The sequence below is a fragment of the Dendrobates tinctorius genome, unplaced genomic scaffold (assembly GCF_039654945.1).
Source record: "Dendrobates tinctorius isolate UK_male_01 unplaced genomic scaffold, ASM3965494v1 ptg000102l, whole genome shotgun sequence".
Classification (NCBI taxonomy): Eukaryota; Metazoa; Chordata; class Amphibia; order Anura; family Dendrobatidae; genus Dendrobates; species Dendrobates tinctorius.
In genome coordinates, this window is record NW_027361770.1 from 15496991 (window position 1) to 15517747 (window position 20757).

Here is a 20757-nt window from a genome sequence, read left to right on the forward strand (position 1 = left end):
GGCAAGCCTTAGGCCACTGTGCACACCGCACCTCTACGCTAGCGTCCGACATAGCGCCTGCTTTGTAGCGGTGTCGTCCTGCGGCAGTGCCCTATGCCGTGCTGCAGTAGCAGTCCTCCTTGGCATCCGCAGTAGCGATGCCGCACGCACGGTAGGTCTAGACGGACGCAGCTCCTCTGCCTTGGGTCCTGCTCCTGTGACCTGATACCGTGTGTGCATTTACCTTAGGCCTGTGCTACTAACAGGCTCAGCGTTTTTGTATGTTTATGTTGCGGCACCTCTGTGTGTGAACAGAGCCCGCTCTGCGCACTTCGGGTGAAGTCTAACCCGTGTGCATTATACCGCCATATTGCTTGTCTGCCATTACCTAGCAGCGGTGTAACATCTACTGCACGGTGGACCCCGAGCGGCGAACGCACTTTATTTAGTGCGTTCCGCCGTTCCTAACAGTTCGTGAGTGAGTAGTTCAAAATGAACTAATCTTCAGAGTGAACTAGTTCATCTAGTTCACCATCCTGACAGAGATTAGTTCATTATGAACTACTCACCCTTGGAGCCACAGCTTCTGTGTGACGAACTAAAACTGATCAATCTCTTCTCAGCAGAATCCAGAGAAATACTGAACTAAAGCAACTAATCTTTTCAGTGATCTAATCACCCTAATGGACTCGATTTCCCATCACTACAGGTCTATTAGATGCAGGACGTGTAGACACGGACAAGTTTCCCGCGCTTTATCACGTGAGCAGCTCTTGTGGGCGGGGCCTTGCTCGGTCTCTGGTGGGAGTGGCGCACCAGACCCGTACCAGTGAGTCGGGCCGGGGCGGACGACCTGAGCCATGGCAGAGAACGAGGCTTATTGTCGTGGTTCCACTCTACCCTGTAGCCCCGGACATGACTCCCGGGCTGGCACCCCTCTCCAGCCGAGCGATACCCCCACAGCGGCCATGCACCCCGCACAGACTTCCTCCCGCAGCCCGCCCGCTGTACTCCAGCTGCCTTCCGGGCTGCCGCTCCGCTTTGATCGGAATATCAAGCAGGCTTTCTACAACACCGGAGCGCTGCTGTTCGCTGCCGGCTGCTGCGGGGCGGCGGTGCTCGTCTACTTCATCCTGGAGGCCTTCCTGCGGCCGCTGCTGTGGGCCGCCTTGTGCGGCACCTTCCTGCACCCCTTCAAGCACTCGCTGACAGGAGTGTGCCGTGGCTGGCTGTGCCGCCTCCAGCGCCAGGGCTCTCCGATCGTCTTGGCAACTCTGCTGCTGCCCGTCAGCTTCGTCAACCACAGCCTGGAGGCCCTGGGGGAGTTGGTGGCGCGCAGGCTGCGGGTGCTGGTCCCTGTGCTGGCCGGGGCGCCCCTGCTCTACCTGCTGTACCTGGCCGGAAGCTACCTCGGGGTGCGGCAGCTGCTGGCTGATGTGTGCGGCCTGATCTGCGGGGCTCTGGACTACTTCAGCTCACTGTGGGTGAGGAGGGGCACATGTGCCACCACATTGTACTGTCAGGCTACATACAGAGCGGGGGCATGGGGAACCGAAGGTGTTAACTGTAGTGACCAACCAGGCCGAAGGACTTCTTTACTCAATTCTCACACTGGTTGTTATGAGCAACAGTTACACTCTATCTTCGTGATGGGTTTACTAATGATCCTGGAGATGATGTGCAGAGCATTAGGTTTGGCAGAGAATAGGCTGCCATATGAAAGATGTAGTCAGGGACTGCAGGGGATAGAGCAATGCCTCTTCTAATGGATGTGATGTTACCATAGGGAGTGATGAACACCTCCTGCATCCATGGATGGGACATGTTTCCCTAGGGAGGAGTTTTACACCTCCAGCATCCATGGACGGGACGTGTTGCCCTAGGGAGGGCTCTTGCACCTCTGGCATCCATGGACGGGACGTGTTGCCCTAGGGAGGGCTCTTGCACCTCCGGCATCCATGGACGGGACGTGTTGCCCTAGGGAGGGCTCTTGCACCTCCGGCATCCATGGACGGGACGTGTTGCCCTAGGGAGGGCTCTTGCACCTCCGGCATCCATGGACGGGACGTGTTGCCCTAGGGAGGGCTCTTGCACCTCCGGCATCCATGGACGGGACGTGTTGCCCTAGGGAGGGCTCTTGCACCTCCGGCATCCATGGACGGGACGTGTTGCCCTAGGGAGGGCTCTTGCACCTCCGGCATCCATGGACGGGACGTGTTGCCCTAGGGAGGGCTCTTGCACCTCCGGCATCCATGGACGGGACGTGTTGCCCTAGGGAGGAGTTTTACACCTCCGGCATCCATGGACGGGATGTGTTGCCCTAGGGAGGGCTCTTGCACCTCCGGCATCCATGGACGGGACGTGTTGCCCTAGGGAGGGCTCTTCCACCTCCGGCATCCATGGACGGGACGTGTTGCCCTAGGGAGGGCTCTTGTACCTCCGGCATCCATGGACGGGACGTGTTGCCCTAGGGAGGGCTCTTGCACCTCCGGCATCCATGGACGGGACGTGTTGCCCTAGGGAGGGCTCTTGCACCTCCGGCATCCATGGACGGGACGTGTTGCCCTAGGGAGGGCTCTTGTACCTCCGGCATCCATGGACGGGACGTGTTGCCCTAGGGAGGGCTCTTGCACCTCCGGCATCCATGGACGGGACGTGTTGCCCTAGGGAGGGCTCTTGCACCTCCGGCATCCATGGACGGGACGTGTTGCCCTAGGGAGGGCTCTTGCACCTCCGGCATCCATGGACGGGACGTGTTGCCCTAGGGAGGGCTCTTGCACCTCCGGCATCCATGGACGGGACGTGTTGCCCTAGGGAGGAGTTTTACACCTCCGGCATCCATGGACGGGACGTGTTGCCCTAGGGAGGGCTCTTCCACCTCCGGCATCCATGGACGGGACGTGTTGCCCTAGGGAGGGCTCTTGAACCTCCGGCATCCATGGACGGGACGTGTTGCCCTAGGGAGGGCTCTTGCACCTCCGGCATCCATGGACGGGACGTGTTGCCCTAGGGAGGGCTCTTGCACCTCCGGCATCCATGGACGGGACGTGTTGCCCTAGGGAGGGCTCTTGCACCTCCGGCATCCATGGACGGGACGTGTTGCCCTAGGGAGGGCTCTTGCACCTCCGGCATCCATGGACGGGACGTGTTGCCCTAGGGAGGGCTCTTGCACCTCCGGCATCCATGGATGCATGTAAGCGATACATATCGACACAGATTTATCACAGAGAATGATAGCAAGGTACAGGTGATATATAACAGTCATAAGCAAGTACTAAGAGTGTTGTGTTATGTGCCCTTCCCTCTTCCTGGTACAAATTCGCTCATGCTACAAAATGATGGAATAGTGATGCACAAATGCTTAAAAGACAATTTTACTGTGCTTTAGAGGGATATTTGTATTAAAAGGCTTGTCCACTAGTAGTACAACCCTTTCTTAATCAGCATGTTTGCCCCTGTGAAATAGCTCACTGACAGTGCCATTTCTGTTTCTGGGATCGCAGTTGTTGACAGTTATCACATGATACCTGTGGCCAATCAGCGTTGGCTTCACTTTCCCCGCCTTTGGATATCAATAGGAAGTCAGAGCTTCAGCTGGCTACTTGCTTTCTTTTGATATCTGATACATCAGTAGAAGGGGAGAGTAAAGCCGATGCTGATTGGCTGTGGGAATTTCGTGACAACCATGTCACATGAGCTCTGGGGGAGAGAGTGCTGGCACCAGAGGTGAGTGTAAGTACATGTGTATTTGGCTCCTATGTGTAAGCCAAAACCAGGAGTGGAATAATAAGAGGAAACGTATAATAGAAACACGTCACCACTTCTGTAGTTTTCAGTCACTCCTGGTTCTGACTTGAATACTGATGCACAATACTGAATGTGGCCTAAGTGTTATTTTACAGGAGCAAACATGTTGATTAACCCCTTGGTGATCGCCAATGCATCTTTTTACTGACCTGTGATACAAGAGACTAGCATTCCCATACAGGTGACAATTCAGCAGCTGTCATCTGTACACTATAGCTGACAATTTGCTGCATCAGCAACGATCAGTGTTGGTACCGATTATAGTCGTTAAACCCCTTAAATGCTGATGTCAATAATGACTACAAGATCTAGATGGTTAACAGATTGTGGGGGCTCCCTTATTAAAATAGCAAGAAGTGAGGAGGGCACCACCAATAATATATAATAGGGATACACCAATAGTCAGTATAAAGACATAATACACAAAGAAAGAGAAAGCTACTGACCAAAAAATGGGATCACCACTATATGACAACACGTACTATTTTTATTTTATGTCAATCAAACCCAAAAACACATTAAAAACATTAAAAGGTCACAAAATGACACATTAAACCCAGATGGGTTACTAATATAACCCTAACAGGCTCCAATCATCTAAGGAATAGATGGTAAGCTTACTACTGGTCCTAATTTAAAGCAACACAGCCATATGATATAAAGCACAGAAATTGTACATGTTGTTAATAGAAAGCCTCAGTAGACACATAAGAGTTATTAGACTGTTGAAAATAGAGAATCCAGCACAATAGAAATACAATGGAACCAGAATACATGTAAATGCAGCATGCTGAACCACGCACCAGCGGTTCCTATGGGGGTGAAAAAAGTGTATCTACGCCCTGAAACAGTTAGTTCAGAACTAAGTAGACAACCCCAAGAAAGTGCATGAAATGTGCACTAAGTGCCGTGACAGTATACTGTACCCAAGATGGGAGGAGCCTGTGGACGTGCCCGACGCGTGTCGCTACCGCAAGGTAGCTTCGTCAGGGGCTGAAAATTAGGTCTGAGAGACGTCATATAAATATACATAATAAAGAGCACAATAAGCGGCAGCTGCGGTTAATACCTGTGCGGTCACGTATGCAAAAGAGGAGGGCAAAAACTGAGGGACGTTCTCAAACGTCACTTCCGGCGGAAGAAGGTCATACCGGGGGCAGTGACTAGAATCGGCTAGTGCGCCTGTGCAGATACACATAGAGATGGGCGGGAGCGGATCGCTCCATCAAAGCCCTACATATGCAGAGGAGGTGGAAACTAAGGGACGTTCTCAAACGTCACTTCCGGCGGAAGAAGGTCATGCCAGAGGCAGTGACCAGAATCGGCCAATGTGCTTGCGCAAATACACAGAGAGGGGCGGGAGCAAATCGCTCCATCAAAGCCCTGCATATGCTCACGATCATCACTTTCTGCGAAAGAAGGTCCTTTCGGAACCAGCGACCAGAATCGACCAATGCGCCTGCGCAGATATGGTTCTCATATTAAATGATAATAATATGCTATTGCGCATGTGTCCTGACATGAATAACGAATTCTGATTAACGAAACGTCGTATAGACTGTCAATACAGTTCATATCTTATCACATACCATATTTGGGTTAGGTAGTGGTATCAATAAATAGAGTCACGGTACAATAGAAAGTAGGCACATCTGATTTAATCAACTAACCGCTAGCAATCCCATGCGCAAAGATTATAAAACAGTCATATAAACATTTAGACTCCAATTATAAAAGGCTGCCCCTCACACAGGGTCGGGGGCAGATCACTCCATCAAAACCCTATATATGCTCACAATCATCGCATTCTTGCGGAGGAAGGTCCTTTTGGAACCAACAACCAGAATCGACCAATGCGTCTGCACAAAAAAGGTTCTCATATTAGATGGAAATAGTATACTGTTACGCATGTGTCCTAACATGGACTGCGGACTGAGATTAACCAAACGTCACAAAGAGTGTCAACACAGTGCATATCTTATCATCACATACCATATTTGAGTTAGGTAGTGGTATTAGTAAACGAAGTCACGGTGCCATAAGAAATGGGCACATTAGGTTTAGTCAACTAGCCGCTCACAATCCTAAACGGCCCATGTGTAAAAATTGTAAAACAGTCATAGACATATAGACACCAATCATAGAAAGCAACCCTTCACACCAGTATAAGATGTAAAGCAATACATAAATATAACCAGAGAATGGTGTGCCAGAGGAAGGAAGTCCTAAGACGCATGTTTCCATAAAAGCATATCAGCTTTATTGGACTGAGAATAGTACAGTCATTATTGACATACCCAGTCAACCCTTCGACTGCCGGAGTCACAAATATGTCATATGACTGTTGTATATATATTTTTTTTTCGATTCTGTATTTGTGTCTCTTTAACTATTAAGTCCATCCTCACAGTTTTGTTTTTTTTTTTTTTTTTTGTGAGTCATTTTGTATTCTCATCTAATCTAGTTCTGGGTGGAGCCTGTGGACCGACACTTCTATCTTTAGACTTAGGCTTAGTTTTTATAACTTATCATTTATAATTGTCAAAGTTCTGGTGCTCATATGACATATTTGTGACTCCGGCAGTCGAAGGGTCTAATTCCTTTGGGGTTGAAAAACTGGGTGGTGGTAGTAGCATGTTGCATCTTTATGCGCTCTTTGAGGTGGGGCCTGTGGACGTTGTCCTTATGTCTGTTATATCATTGACTTTACCACTCCTATATACCTCTCAGGGTTGACTGGGTATGTCAATAATGACTGTACTATTCTCAGTCCAATAAAGCTGATATGCTTTTATGGAAACATGCGTCTTAGGACTTCTTTCCTCTGGCACACCATTCTCTGGTTATATTTATGTATTGCTTTACATCTTATACTGGTGTGAAGGGTTGCTTTCTATGATTGGTGTCTATATGTCTATGACTGTTTTACAATTTTTACACATGGGCCGTTTATGATTGTGAGCGGCTAGTTGACTAAACCTAATGTGCCCATTTCTTATGGCACCGTGACTTCGTTTACTAATACCACTACCTAACTCAAATATGGTATGTGATGATAAGATATGCACTGTGTTGACACTCTTTGTGACGTTTGGTTAATCTCAGTCCGCAGTCCATGTTAGGACACATGCGTAACAGTATACTATTTCCATCTAATATGAGAACCTTTTTTGTGCAGACGCATTGGTCGATTCTGGTTGTTGGTTCCAAAAGGACCTTCCTCCGCAAGAATGCGATGATTGTGAGCATATATAGGGTTTTGATGGAGTGATCTGCCCCCGACCCTGTGTGAGGGGCAGCCTTTTATAATTGGAGTCTATATGTTTATATGACTGTTTTATAATCTTTGCGCATGGGATTGCTAGCGGTTAGTTGATTAAATCAGATGTGCCTACTTTCTATTGTACCGTGACTCTATTTATTGATACCACTACCTAACCCAAATATGGTATGTGATAAGATATGAACTGTATTGACAGTCTATACGACGTTTCGTTAATCAGAATTCGTTATTCATGTCAGGACACATGCGCAATAGCATATTATTATCATTTAATATGAGAACCATATCTGCGCAGGCGCATTGGTCGATTCTGGTCGCTGGTTCCGAAAGGACCTTCTTTCGCAGAAAGTGATGATCGTGAGAATATGCAGGGCTTTGATGGAGCGATTTGCTCCCGCCCCTCTCTATGTGTATTTGCGCAAGCGCATTGGCCGATTCTGGTCACTGCCTCTGGCATGACCTTCTTCCGCCGGAAGTGACGTTTGAGAACGTCCCTTAGTTTCCACCTCCTCTGCATATGTAGGGCTTTGATGGAGCGATCCGCTCCCGCCCATCTCTATGTGTATCTGCACAGGCGCACTAGCCGATTCTAGTCACTGCCCCCGGTATGACCTTCTTCCGCCGGAAGTGACGTTTGAGAACGTCCCTCAGTTTTTGCCCGCCTCTTTTGCATACGTGACCGCACAGGTATTAACCACAGCTGCCGCTTATTGTGCTCTTTATTATGTATATTTATATGACGTCTCTCAGACCTAATTTTCAGCCCCTGACGAAGCTACCTTGCGGTAGCGACACGCGTCGGGCATGTCCACAGGCTCCTCCCATCTTGGGTACAGTATACTGCCACGGCACTTAGTGGACATTTCATGCACTTTCTTGGGGTTGTCTACTTAGTTCTGAACTAACTGTTTCAGGGCGTAGATACACTTTTTTCACCCCCATAGAAACCGCTGGTGCGTGGTTCAGCATGCTGCATTTACATGTATTCTGGTTCCATTGTATTTCTATTGTGCTGGATTCTCTATTTTCAACAGTCTAATAACTCTTATGTGTCTACTGAGGCTTTCTATTAACAACATGTACAATTTCTGTGCTTTATATGATATGGCTGTGTTGCTTTAAATTAGGACCAGTAGTAAGCTTACCATCTATTCCTTAGATGATTGGAGCCTGCTAGGGTTATATTAGTAACCCATCTGGGTTTAATGTGTCATTTTGTGACCTTTTAATGTTTTTAATGTGTTTTTGGGTTTGATTGACATTCAATAAAAATAGTACGTGTTGTCATATAGTGGTGATCCCATTTTTTGGTCAGTAGCTTTCTCTTTCTTTGGGGGCTCCCTTATTCTCATTGGCACCCTGAGATCTTGATCGTGTATTCCTGCTGTTTCCATGGCGATTCATGACCAAATAATGGCCCTAATGTCTGCCGGCTACAGTGGCCTGTTAAGAAGTTAGAAACATTTAGATGGTAAAAATAAACTTCATTTCTGTTATGCTACTTTGCATTCATTTCTGAAGGGTTAATAAGCTACCTGCAAGCAATTTTGAATATATTGGAGGGGTGCTGTTTTTTTTTTTAATTATCACTTTTGGTGGTTTCCAGTATATAGGACCCCCTATGTTACTTAAATAGGTCCCTAAAAGAGTATTGTAAATTTCCTTGAAAAAATTAAAATTTTCTGCTACATTTTTATATCTAAAATAAAACATTTTACAAATGGTGCTGATGTAAAGCAGACCTAGGGGAAATGTTATTTAACCCCTTCGTCCCATGTGACGTACTATCCCGTCCATGTGCCCTGGGACTTAATTCCCAGGGACGGGATAGTACGTCACAGCGATCAGCGGTGCCCACGTGGTGAGCGCCGCTGATCGCGGCCGGGTGTCAGCTAATTATCACAGCTGACACCCGGCACAATGTGTCAGGGGCGGTCACGGACCGCCCCCGACATGTTAACCAATTGCACACCGCGATCACACGATCGCGGTGTACCGGGGGTTAAAGGGAAGCATCGGCAGGGAGGGGGCTCCCTCCGTGCTTCCCTGAGCCCCCCACAGCAGCGCAATGTGCAGCACTGCTGCTGGGGGTCTCTTTCCCTACAGGTCCCCGGATCCAAGATGGCGACGGGGGCCTGTAGGGAGCTGACTTCCTCAGTGCCTGCAAAGCGCAGGCATGAGGAAGTCTGCGTCTATGCCTGTGACAGATCGCTGATCTGTCACAGTGATCTGTAATGTGACAGATCAGCGATGTCCCCCTTGGGACAACCTAATAAAGTAGAAAAAGAAAAGTGTAAAAATAATTTTTTAAAAATCGCTAAATAAATTAGAAAAGAAAAAAAATATTCCCCAATAAATTCATTTTTTGGAAATAAAAAAAGAAAAAAACAATAGAAGTATGCATATTTGGTATCGCCGCATCCGTAACGACCTGCCCTATAAAACTGTCCCATTAGTTAACCCCTTTAGCGAACCCCTTAAAAAATAAAAAAAATAATGATTTATTATCATACCGCCGAACAAAAAGTGCAATAACGCGCGATCAAAAAGACGCATATAAATATCCATGTTACCGATGAAAACGTCATCTTGTCCTGCAAAAAACGAGCCGCCACACAGCGTCATCACCGAAAAAATAAGTTATAGCTCGCAGAATAAAATGATGCAAAAATAATTTTTTATATAAAAGTTTTCATTGCATAAAAGCGCCAAAACAAAAAAAAGACATAAATGAGGTATCGCTGTAACCGTACTGACCCGAAGAATAAAAGCGCTTTATCAATTTTACCGCACGCGGAACGGTGTAAACGCAGCCCCCAAAAGAAATTCATGAAACGCTGGTTTTTGTTCATTCTGCGTCCCAAAAATCAGAATAAAAAGTGATCAAAAAATGTCACGTGCCTGAAAATGGTACCAATAAAATCGTCAACTCGTCCCGCAAAAAATAAGACCTCACATGACTCGGTGGGTCAAAATATGGAAAAATTATAGCTCTCAATATGTGGTGATGCAAAAACTATTTTTACAATAAAAAGCGTCTTTTAGCCTATGACAGCTGCCAAACATAAAAACCCGCTATAAATAGTAAATCAACCCCCCCCCCGTTATCACCCCCTTAGTTAGGGAAAAATAAAATGAAAAAATGTATTTATTTCCATTTTCCCATTAGGGTTAGGGCTGAGATGAGGGTTAGGGGTGTGTTGGGGTTAGGGTTGGAGTTAGAATTGGGGGATTCCACTGGTTGGGCACATCAGGTGCTCTCCAAATGCAACATAGCGTCGGATCTCAATTCCAGCCAATTCTGCGTTGAAAAAGTCAAATGGTGCTCCTTCCCTTCCAAGCTCTGCCATGCGCCCAAACAGTGTTTTACCCCCACATATAGGGTATCAGCCTACTCAGGACAAATTGCAAAACAACTTTTGGGGTCCAATTTCTCCTGTTACCCTTAGGAAAATAAAAAATTGGAGGTAAAAAATCATTTTTGTGGAAAAAATGATTTTTTTATTTTCTCGCCCGGGCGTTATAAACTTCTGTGAATCACTTGGGGGTTCAAAGTGCTCACCACACATCTAGATAAGTTCTGTGGGGGGTCTAGTTTCCAAAATGGGGTCACTTGTGGGGAGTTTCAATAGTTTAGGTACATCAGGGTCTCTCCAAAAGCAACATGACACCCGCAGACCATTCCATCAAAGTCTGCATTCCAAAACATCACTACTTCCCTTCCGAGCCCCGACGTGTGCCCATACAGTAGTTTTCTCCCACATATGAGGTATCAGCGTAGTCAGGACAAATTGGACAACAACTTTTGGGGTCCAATTTCTCCTGGTACCCTTGGGAAAATAAAAAAAACGTGACTAAAAGATCATGTTTGTGGAAAAAATAAGATTTTTTTATTTTCACGCCCAGGCATTATAAACTTCTGTGAAGCACTGGGGGGTTCAAAGTTCTCACCACACATCTAGATAAGTTCCTTGGGGGGTCTAGTTTTCAAAATGGTGTCATTTGTGGGGAGTTTCCACTGTTTTGGTACATCAGGGGTTTTCCAATCGCGACATGGTGTCCGATCTCAATTCCAGCCAAAAACGTCAAATGGCGCTGCTTCCCTTCCGAGCTCTGCCATGCGCCCAAATAGTGGTTTACCCTCACATGTGGGGTATCAGCGTACTCAGGACTAATTGCACAATAACTTTTAGGGTCCTGTTACCCTTGGGAAAATAAAAATTGGGGGTGAAAAGATCATTTTTGTGGAAAAAATATGATTTTTTAATTGTACGGCTGTACGTTATAAACTTCTATGAAGCCCTTGTGGGTTCAAAGTTCTCACCACATATCTAGATAAGTTCCTTGGGGGGTCTAGTTTCCAAAATGGGGTCATTTGTGGGGGGTATCCACTGTTTAGGTACATCAGGGGCTCTCCAAACGCGACATGGCGTCCGATCTGAATTCTAGCCAATTTTGCATTGAAAAAGTCAAACGGCACTCCTTCCCTTCTGAGCTCTGCCATGCGCCGAAACAGTGGTCCCCCCCCACATATCAGGTATCAGCGTACTCAGGAGAAATTGCACAATAATTTTTGCAGTACAAAATAATTGAACCTGAAGTATTTTTATTGTGAAAAAAAGTTAAATGTTCATTTTTTTTTTTAAATATTCAAAAAATTCCTGTGACGCACCTAAAGGGTTAATAAACTTCTTGAATGTGGTTTTGAGCACCTTAAGGGGTGCAGTTTTTAGAATGGTGTCACTTTTGGGTATTTTCTATCATATAGATCCCGCAAAGTGGCTTCAAATGTGATGTGGTCCGTAAAAATAAAATGGTGTTGCAAAAATGAGGAATCGCTGGTCAATTTTTAACCCTTATAACTTCCTAACAAACAAAAATTTTGGTTCCAAAATTGTGCTGATTGGGAAATGTTACTTATCAAGTTTTTTGTGTGCCATATCTCAGTGATTTAAGGGCATAAAAATTCAAAGTTGGAAAATTGCGAAATTTTCAAAATTTTTGCCAAATTTCCGTGTTTTTCACAAATGCAAGTTATTTGAATGAAATTTTACCACTAACATGAAGTACAATATGTCACGAGAAAACAATGTCAGAATCAGCGGGATCCGTTGAAGCGTTCCAGAGTTATTACCTCATAAAGGGACAGTGGTCAGAATTGTAAAAATTGGCCCGATCATGAACGTGCAAACCACCCTTTGGGGTAAAGGGGTTAATTACTCTTTTATGTGGTATGACTGTATTATTAAAAGGGATTATCATTCAAAGTTCAAAAATTGCTAATTTTTAGGAATATTTGTAAAATTTTGGATATTTTTATAAATTCAGAAAATATCGACATAATGCCAAGTTGATCATTAAGTACAATATGTCACGAAAAACCGATTTCAAAATCAATGGGATATGTTGAAGCATTCCAGAGTTACCACATAAAATGACACTAGTCAGATTTAGAAAAAAAAAAAAAAAAAATTGGCCTGGTCACTAAGGGTTAAGAAGGGGTTGTCCAAGTAGTGGACAACCCCATTAAACAAAAAACTTCAAACCCTTAGGGTATGTGCATACGCTGTGGATCCGCAGCGGTTTTGGCTCTGTGGGTCTGCAGTAGATTCTGCTGCGTTGTACAGTACCATTATTTCCTGTGGAAAAAAAACGCAGTGCACATGGTGCGGATTTTTCCACGGGTTACAATCCGCAGCATGTCAATTCTTTGTGTGGTGTCACACCTTATCATTATGAGGTGCTGGATTTACCTGCGGATTTTTCAACAAAATCCACACAACCTAAAAATTACGTGTGCACTTACCCTGATGAAGTAAAATTGTCCTAGAATCAATTACCAAATATTTGACTTTGTAAAAGCATAAACAAGTAAATGTTACAATTACTAATCTGATCTTTTTTAACAAATTAAAGTTGGATTTTCCTTGCATGTGGCTGGCAAAGTGCCATGGTCCTATAATGCTTGGCACTGAACACTTTACTTGGAGTTGCAGTAATAAAGTCAATTCAACTGGCCTCTCATTTGTTATCCCAGTATTTTCTATGGAACACTCGCTACAAGGCAGAGCGTTGTCTGTCCCTTTTGATGTACATGAAATCTAACAAATTACTTAATGAAATAACAATTTGGAATTGGGTGACTTATGTGTGACAGTAGTTGTAAGAAACAAGGCAGACTAGGTCCTAGTGGGTTTTTTTTTCTCACTAGACAGAAGGTTTTACTATCATAGATGATGTCCCATCTTAAATGGGTGCTTCTGGAATAGGAAAAAAAATCCTGAATCCACTGTCATTTGCTAATTAATGTTTTTCGGGACATATTCTCTATAGCACATTGCAATTTCCACCATCTTGTTTCACTGACAGACACTTGTCGTAGACTGCTAGGACAGGAGCCTTTGAGCATCTGCAGTATTCGGCAGCACTGCTGTGACCTGGAGATGATTTTGGTCTAAACAGTCGAGGCCACTGCAGAGGAGCTGAATACTGCACTTGCTCCTTATCTTTCAAGGACAGGGTGTCGGTGTAACTTGGCAGCCATTACCTTCCTAGAGAAAAAGTTAGATTTGCTATTTAGGAACTTTGTTACATTTTTTAATTTGCCCCAAGACAATCCCATTCAGCAAACATTTTCCCGCAGGTTCAGTTGGATGTGAATAAAGATAATATTGTCTCCAGCACTGTCTTGGTGTCTTTTGTATGATTGCAATGGTGATGTTACAGACAATTGCTGAGCTTTGTGGCTCGTGTCTCTACACAAGCAGAGGCCTGTCTTTTTTTTTTTTTTTTTAATAACAGCCTGTGTGTGGTAGTTTGCGGAAAGAGGACAACCACTTTAGGTGAGGGTGCACTACTGGGGTATTCCACTACTTTATGATCAGTGGTGTCTAATGTATAGGAACCGCTGCAATTCTCCAATTACTATTCCTTGATTAGCAGGATCATTGAGAAAAGTGGATAATATTCTAGTCGGCATGTGACTGTCAGTAGGCAGATACTGACAGTCGCCATTCAAGCAGTCATGACCGTGAGTGAAGTGCACACTGCTAACCTTGTGATTTCATAATGGTCAATCCTGACAGTGACTGCAGAAACATAGAAAAGCCTGGAAAACTTAACTGTAGGATTGTGCTCAGTAAGCTGATTAAACTGGTACCTGGGATGATGAAATCAGTCTTGTGATTGGGGGGTCTTTCTGTGGTGTTCTGCATACATATTCATCCTTATAGGCTTATTACAAGTTACTGATCCCTCAGTGACCTGCCCCCTATTTTACATACTGCATAAATATTGTTTAAAAAAAAATAACATTCATCAGGCAGCCAGCTGCGTGGTAGCCTGATAGATAATATACATGTATTCATTTGCTACATACGTAAAGTCTGAATCAAGATAGATGCTACTGCTGGTGCTGTTTTGATGGAGCCAATTTTCTTTCTATAGCAAAATGGCGCCTGCGCAGTAGCATCTATCGGGACGCGATAGATGCCACTTCGCGATCACGTTCCTATAGATGCTACTGCGCAGGCGTGGCCGCCAGTGACCTTTTGACTTAAATTTTTTTATTTTTTTTCCCAACAAAGCTATATGACTAAATCAAATTAATACATGTATAGTATCCTTCATATCATGCTACAGCTCAGGTGCCACTGCCTGCATGATGAATGTTAAGTTTTTTCAAACAATCTTTTATGCAGTATGTAAAATAGGGGGCAGGTCAGTGAAGGATGTAAGCAGAGCACCACATGAAGCCCCCAACCCCTCCCCGGAGCACGGGCATATCATTAACTGAAAACTTCAAGTAAAGATTAAACAGCAACCACAAGGCGGATTTCCTCAACCAAGCTATCATAACTGCACCAGCCTGCCACAGTCTGTAGGCTAGGTCACAGTCCTGCTGAAAGGTTCACTTTAACCCCTTAGTGACCCAATACAGCTTTTTACTGATTTGGTACTTATGACAGTCATTTAACCCCTTAAATGCTGTCAATAGTGACTACAGCATCTAGATGGTTAACAGTGTGTGGGCTCCCTCTTTAACCCCATCGGCACACTGAGATATTTATTGTGTGGTCCCTGATGTTTGCCGTGACAGTTCAAGGCCAAATAACAACCTTAAGCCCTTTACCCCAAGAGTGGTTTACATGTTAATGACCAGGCCAATTTTTACAATTCTGACCACTGTCCCTTTATGAAGTAATAACTCTGGAATGCTTCCATAGATTCTGGTGATTCTGACATTGTATTCTCGTGAAATATTGTACTTCATGATGGTGGTAACATTTCTTTGATATGACTTGCGTTTATTAGTGAAATAAACAGAAAATTGGCGAAAATTTCGCAATTTTCCAACTTTAAATTTTCATGTCCTTAAATCACACAGATATGTCACACAAAATACTTAAGTAACATTTCCCACATGTTTACATCAGCACAACTTTGGAACCAAATTTTTTTTTTGTTAGGAAGTTATAATGAATAAAAGTTGAACAGCGATTTCTCATTTTTACAACACCATTTTTTTTTTTTTAGGGACCACATCCCATTTTAAGTCACTATGAGGGGTCTATATGATAGAAAATACCCCAAAGTGACATCATTATAAAAACTGCACCCCTCAAGGTGCTCAAAACTGCATTCAAAAAGTTTATTAACCCTTCAGGTGCTTCACAGGAATTTTTGGAATGTTAAAAAAAATACATTTAACTTTTTTTTCCACAAAAGAATTACTTCAGATCCAATTTGTTTTATTTTACACTGATACCCCATATATGCAGATAAACCACTGTTTGGGTGCATGGCAGAGCTCCGAAGGGGAGGAGCACCGTTTGACTTTTCAAAGCAAAATTGGCTGGAATTGAGATCGGACGCCATGTCGCGTTTGCAGAGCCCCTGATGTGCCTAAACAGTGGAAACCCCCCACAAGTGGCACCACTTTGGAAAGTAGACCTCCTAAGGAACTTATCTAGATGTGTGATGAGCACTTTGAACCCCCAAGTGTTTCACAGAAGTTTATAATGTAGAACCGTAAAAATAAAAAATCATTTTTTCCACAAAAAATGATATTTTCGCCCCCAGTTTTTTAATTTCCCAAGGGTAACAGGAAAAATTGGACCCTAAAAGATGTTGTGCAATTTCTCCTGAGTATGCTGGTACCAAATATGTGAGGGTAAACCACTGTTTGGGCGCATAGCAGAGCTCGGAAGGGAAGGAGCGCCGTATGACTTTTCAATGCAAAATTGGTTGGAATTGAGATCATATGCCATGTTGCGTTTGGAGAGCCCCTGATGTGCCTAAGCAGTGGAAACCTCCCAATTCTAACTCCAACCCTAACCCCAACACAACCCTAATCCCAACCGTAACCCTAACACTAACTTTAGCTCCAACCCTAACCCTAAATTTAGCCCTAACACGGGAAAATGTAAATAAATACATTTTTTTCTATTTTGTTTTTCCCTAACTAAGGGGGTGATAAAGGGGGGTTTGATTTACTATTTATAGCTGTTTTTTTTTTTTTGTTTGGCAGCTGTCACACACTAAAAGATGCTTGTTATTGCAGTATTCACAATGAGGGGCTGGGAATCTTGGGACGCAGAAGCACGCAGGCGCGATAGCTTGATGGCAGTTCCCGGGCAGCGCGCACTGCGCATGCCTGAGAACTGTTGTCACATCGCAGGCGCCCGACACCATGTAACGGCAAATACAAGAGAAGGGATTTCTTACAGCACCGCACGCCCAGGAGCCTGGAAGAAATCATTAACGTAAAGACAGAATATATAACATTTCTCCACAACTAGACCATTCATATGAGGCACATAGGGAGGAATAGTCTAACGTGTATGCCCATATTAATAGGTCATTTGTCCCAGTGGGTGATTAAAATCTGCCAGCTACAGCAGCCTGTTCAGAAGTTATCAATATTTTGATGGTAAAAATACATTTCTGCATTCCAGTTAATTCAGAGTGGCATAACTCCTGAAAAACACCTGAATGGTTAATAAACTACCTAAAAGCAATTTTGAATCTATTGAGGACGCTGTTTTGAAAATAGTATCACTGTTGGGGGTTTCCAAAATATAGTACTCCCAAAGTCACTTCAAAACTTAATAGGTCCCTAAAAAAAATAACTTTTGTAAATTTCCTTGCATAAAATGAAAAATGACTGTTACAATTTTAAACCTTCTAAAATGCGAACAAAATAAAACAACATTTTACAAATGGTGCTGATGTAAAGCAGACATGAGGGAAATGTTATTTAATAATGTTTGTACGTGGTATGACTAGATTAGTGAGCTAATCATTCAAAGATTCACCCCCCCCCCCCCTCCCCCCGGCTTGCTGAACGTAATCTTCGTCTGTGAATATCACAGATGCCATAGTTTTCCGCGCTTGCGCATTGAAAAGTCTTCACATGCAGGACTCACTTCCGGGGCATAGACCGCGCTGAAAAATACCGGCGCATGCGCAGTACTGATTTTATGCTTTGCCCACAGTTGGGCAAAGCATACTGCGCAAGCGCGGAAAACTACGGCATCTGTGATATTCACAGATGAAGATTACGTTCAGCAAGCCGAGGAGAGGGGGGAGAAGGCGAATAAGCCCTGCCCATTGGACCGGACCGCGGCGATTTCCATACATCTCCACCAAGATAAAAGTATTTATGCATCAAAGGTCCTAATAGAATCCTTATGGGACGCACAATTGGGTGATATCTTTACATGATATCTCTAAAAATGGGTGACAGATTCCCTTTAAGCCCAGGAATGTCCACACTTTTAATGCTACCATTGTTCTTGTGATCTATGTGTACTGATAGGTGATTTCTTTTTAGATTTGGACGCTGGTTATTGGGTACGCTCTGGCAGTCTCATTTAAGTGGAATGCAGATACTCAGCGCTACCTTACTGCCTTTTCTATTCCTGTATGGCTCATACTGCTCTTCCACTTGGGTAAATATTTCATGATTTTTATTAATGTGCTGCTGCTATGACCTTTTCTGTGAAGATAAAAAAATCAGCATGTTACTGAACTATTTGGTGAAAATGTAAAAATGTGTAATATCAGTTACTGCTACTAATATCACTGCTCAGACCAACAATAGAAACTATCAAACAGAACAAACATACATTAGGGCTAGTGATGAGCGAGTATACTCGTTACTCGAGATTTCCCAAGAATGCTTGGGTGATATCTGAGTATTTTGGCGTGCTCGGAGATTTAGTTTCTGTCGCCGTAGCTGCATGATTTGCGGCTGCTAGACAGCCTGAACACATGTGGGGATTTCCTAACAAACTGGCAATGCCCACATGTATTCAGGCTGTCTAGCAGGAGCAAATCATGCAGCTGCGGCGACAGAAACTAAATCTCCGAGCACATCCAAATACTCGGAGATCATCTGAGCATGCTCGGGAAATCTGGAGTAACGAGTATACTCGCTCATCACTAATAAGGACAACAAAACAGCAAACTAAGCTGCTTTTCCAATAATATATCACCTGGCTATGTGATTGAGGCTTAAGGCTGGGTATTTACAGTTAATCCGTATTATATTGCTACCATGTGATTCCTAAGATTGTTTACATGTTCTAGGGATCTGGCTGCCTTAGTAGTTAAAAGGGATACCCGGGAATATTAACATTTTCCCTAGAGGACGGGATATGTAAAAAATAACAAACTCGGCCATACTGCTCTACTGACACCCACCGGGATCCAATGCAGGCCACTTTATAGTCTGCGCAGAGACAGGAATCTGTGTTCTCACCATTGTACCTTCTACCTGCTCACTATGGACTGTGATTGCCTGCAGCAGTCAAATAACTTGAGCAGCACATCACTGCACAGTGTCAGCAGTTCGCTGCAGCCAATCACAGGCCGAAGCTTGGTGGTAGAAGGATGACTTCCCGTAATCACTTCCTGTGTCTGCATAGACCTCGGAGTAATTTAGGTGCGTCCTGGTAGGCGATTATGGCGGAGTTTGTTATTTTTCCCGTATCCCGTGTTTCCTGGACAAGGTTTTTTATTTTAGGGCCATGTTTGAATCATATTTCTGCCCTGTTTTGATGTATATTCATTAAATAAAGCTCCTTAGTGTGTGCCTCTGGATCAGTCTAATGTCCCTTCTTCCCAGTAGCGTGATGTAAATCCTGCCTTAAAAATTGTGAAAACGTACTGTGGTATTCTCTTTAAACTTTAACCCCTTGAGAATAAAATTTTTATTTACTTTCAGTATGTTCGATTTTCGTTTTCACTTTTTCATGGTCTTATAATGCCAGTCGTCATTATTTTCCTCCATTATAGCTATATAAGGCCTCTTCTGTGAGACAAATTTTATTTCCCTCACAAAATTGACAAAAAAAAGTGGCAATATTTGAGGTACAGGACTGGGAAAAAATGCTACAAAGTAAGAATATTTTAAAAACTAGATGTGTTAATAGTTTATTTTTATCAGTGAACCAAATGAAAACTGAATGCCCACAGTTTTAGAAGGAACTTGGTAGGAAGTTGTTCTAAAAATCTTGGAGAGCTAATCTCATATGGATGAATCCTTTTTGTATTGTCATGTAACCTTATACAGACTCGATTATGTTGCGATAAGAGTTCTGTGCGAGCCATATTCTCACTTACAGGACTCCTTGTTCTCTATTACACTACATTATTGAAGATAGTTCTTAATGACATTGGCTGTATGTTTTTAGTCGTCCTGCTACAGAATAAATTTGGAACAAAGCAAAAACCGTCAAAATGCATTTTAATTCATACTGTGCAAGTGCACAAAAATGCCCCAAACAAAATAAAAGAGGTAGGAACGACTCACAAAGACTGAGAAAAAAGGGGAGAAACTGAGTCCAGAGCTACATGGAAAATGACAGCTTTATTTTTCCAGCAAGAAAATACAGGGAGCAGGACAAGTGAAAGCACTAATAAAATCAGATGAAAGAGAACAATGTCTTTTATCACCGGATACAAAAAAGAAACCTGAGCAGTGTAGTCAATGGTACATAAGGGTAAGTTCCATAAAAGTCCCTCATTTAAGGCTGGCAAAAATGATGTATAGTATAATAACAAAAACTTTCTAAACTCCAATTAATATAATCATATGGAGATATAAAACTCCTAAATAGGCAAAGCGGAGTTATAGAGAGAAACAGTGTCTAATCACCTATTGCACATAGCCCGGTGTAATGATCATAAATAAAGTTAGGACATACCCATCATGTCACCCACTGAAAACACCGCTATCCAGGGAGACCCCAACGCACATTTCGCGGTACACCCACTTCTTCGGGAGGCGTAGCTTAAGAAATGACACATGCCCTGTTATATACCCGGTCTCGTCGGTCACATGAGATCAGTTGTCCAATCATGATGGGTATAAGTCGCACCTGCGCTGTGGAGGAAAGCCGGTACTTCCGCCCTCACTGCCCCAACAGGAAGTGACACCGAAGAAGGGACGGCTGGCGCCTAGCCGTCACCCAGCAACGGAGCACACCCGAAAAGGCAGCAGGGGAGGGAGGAGGAGTTCCATTCCACGGCGTTCAGCTGAAATAAAGGCAACAAATATGCACCCTAATCAAACAACGATACTTCATTTACAATATAAGCCACCATCTATCTTTTTCAGTTATATATCATATATAGCGGGTCCAGAGACTGATGTTCATAAAAACCAGATAACAATAGGACAA

The 20757-nt window shown here is 43.9% G+C and overlaps 1 protein-coding gene across 7 annotated transcripts in view; it reads left to right on the forward strand.

Moving 5' to 3' along the window:
* The first annotated feature begins 765 nt into the window (after positions 1 to 765).
* TMEM245 (transmembrane protein 245) overlaps positions 766 to 20757 on the forward strand; it is a 167117-nt gene continuing 147125 nt past the window's right edge. For 4 of the 7 annotated variants that reach the window (XM_073587757.1, XM_073587761.1, XM_073587758.1 and 1 more), the window contains exons 1-2: positions 767 to 1463; positions 17904 to 18021. In XM_073587757.1, the coding sequence (XP_073443858.1) occupies positions 840 to 1463; positions 17904 to 18021 (742 nt within the window). In that variant the 5' untranslated portion in view covers positions 767 to 839. Of the gene's footprint in view, positions 1464 to 17903; positions 18022 to 20757 lie in introns of all 7 variants that reach the window. The other 3 variants (XM_073587763.1, XM_073587762.1, XM_073587759.1) reach the window with 2 other exon arrangements.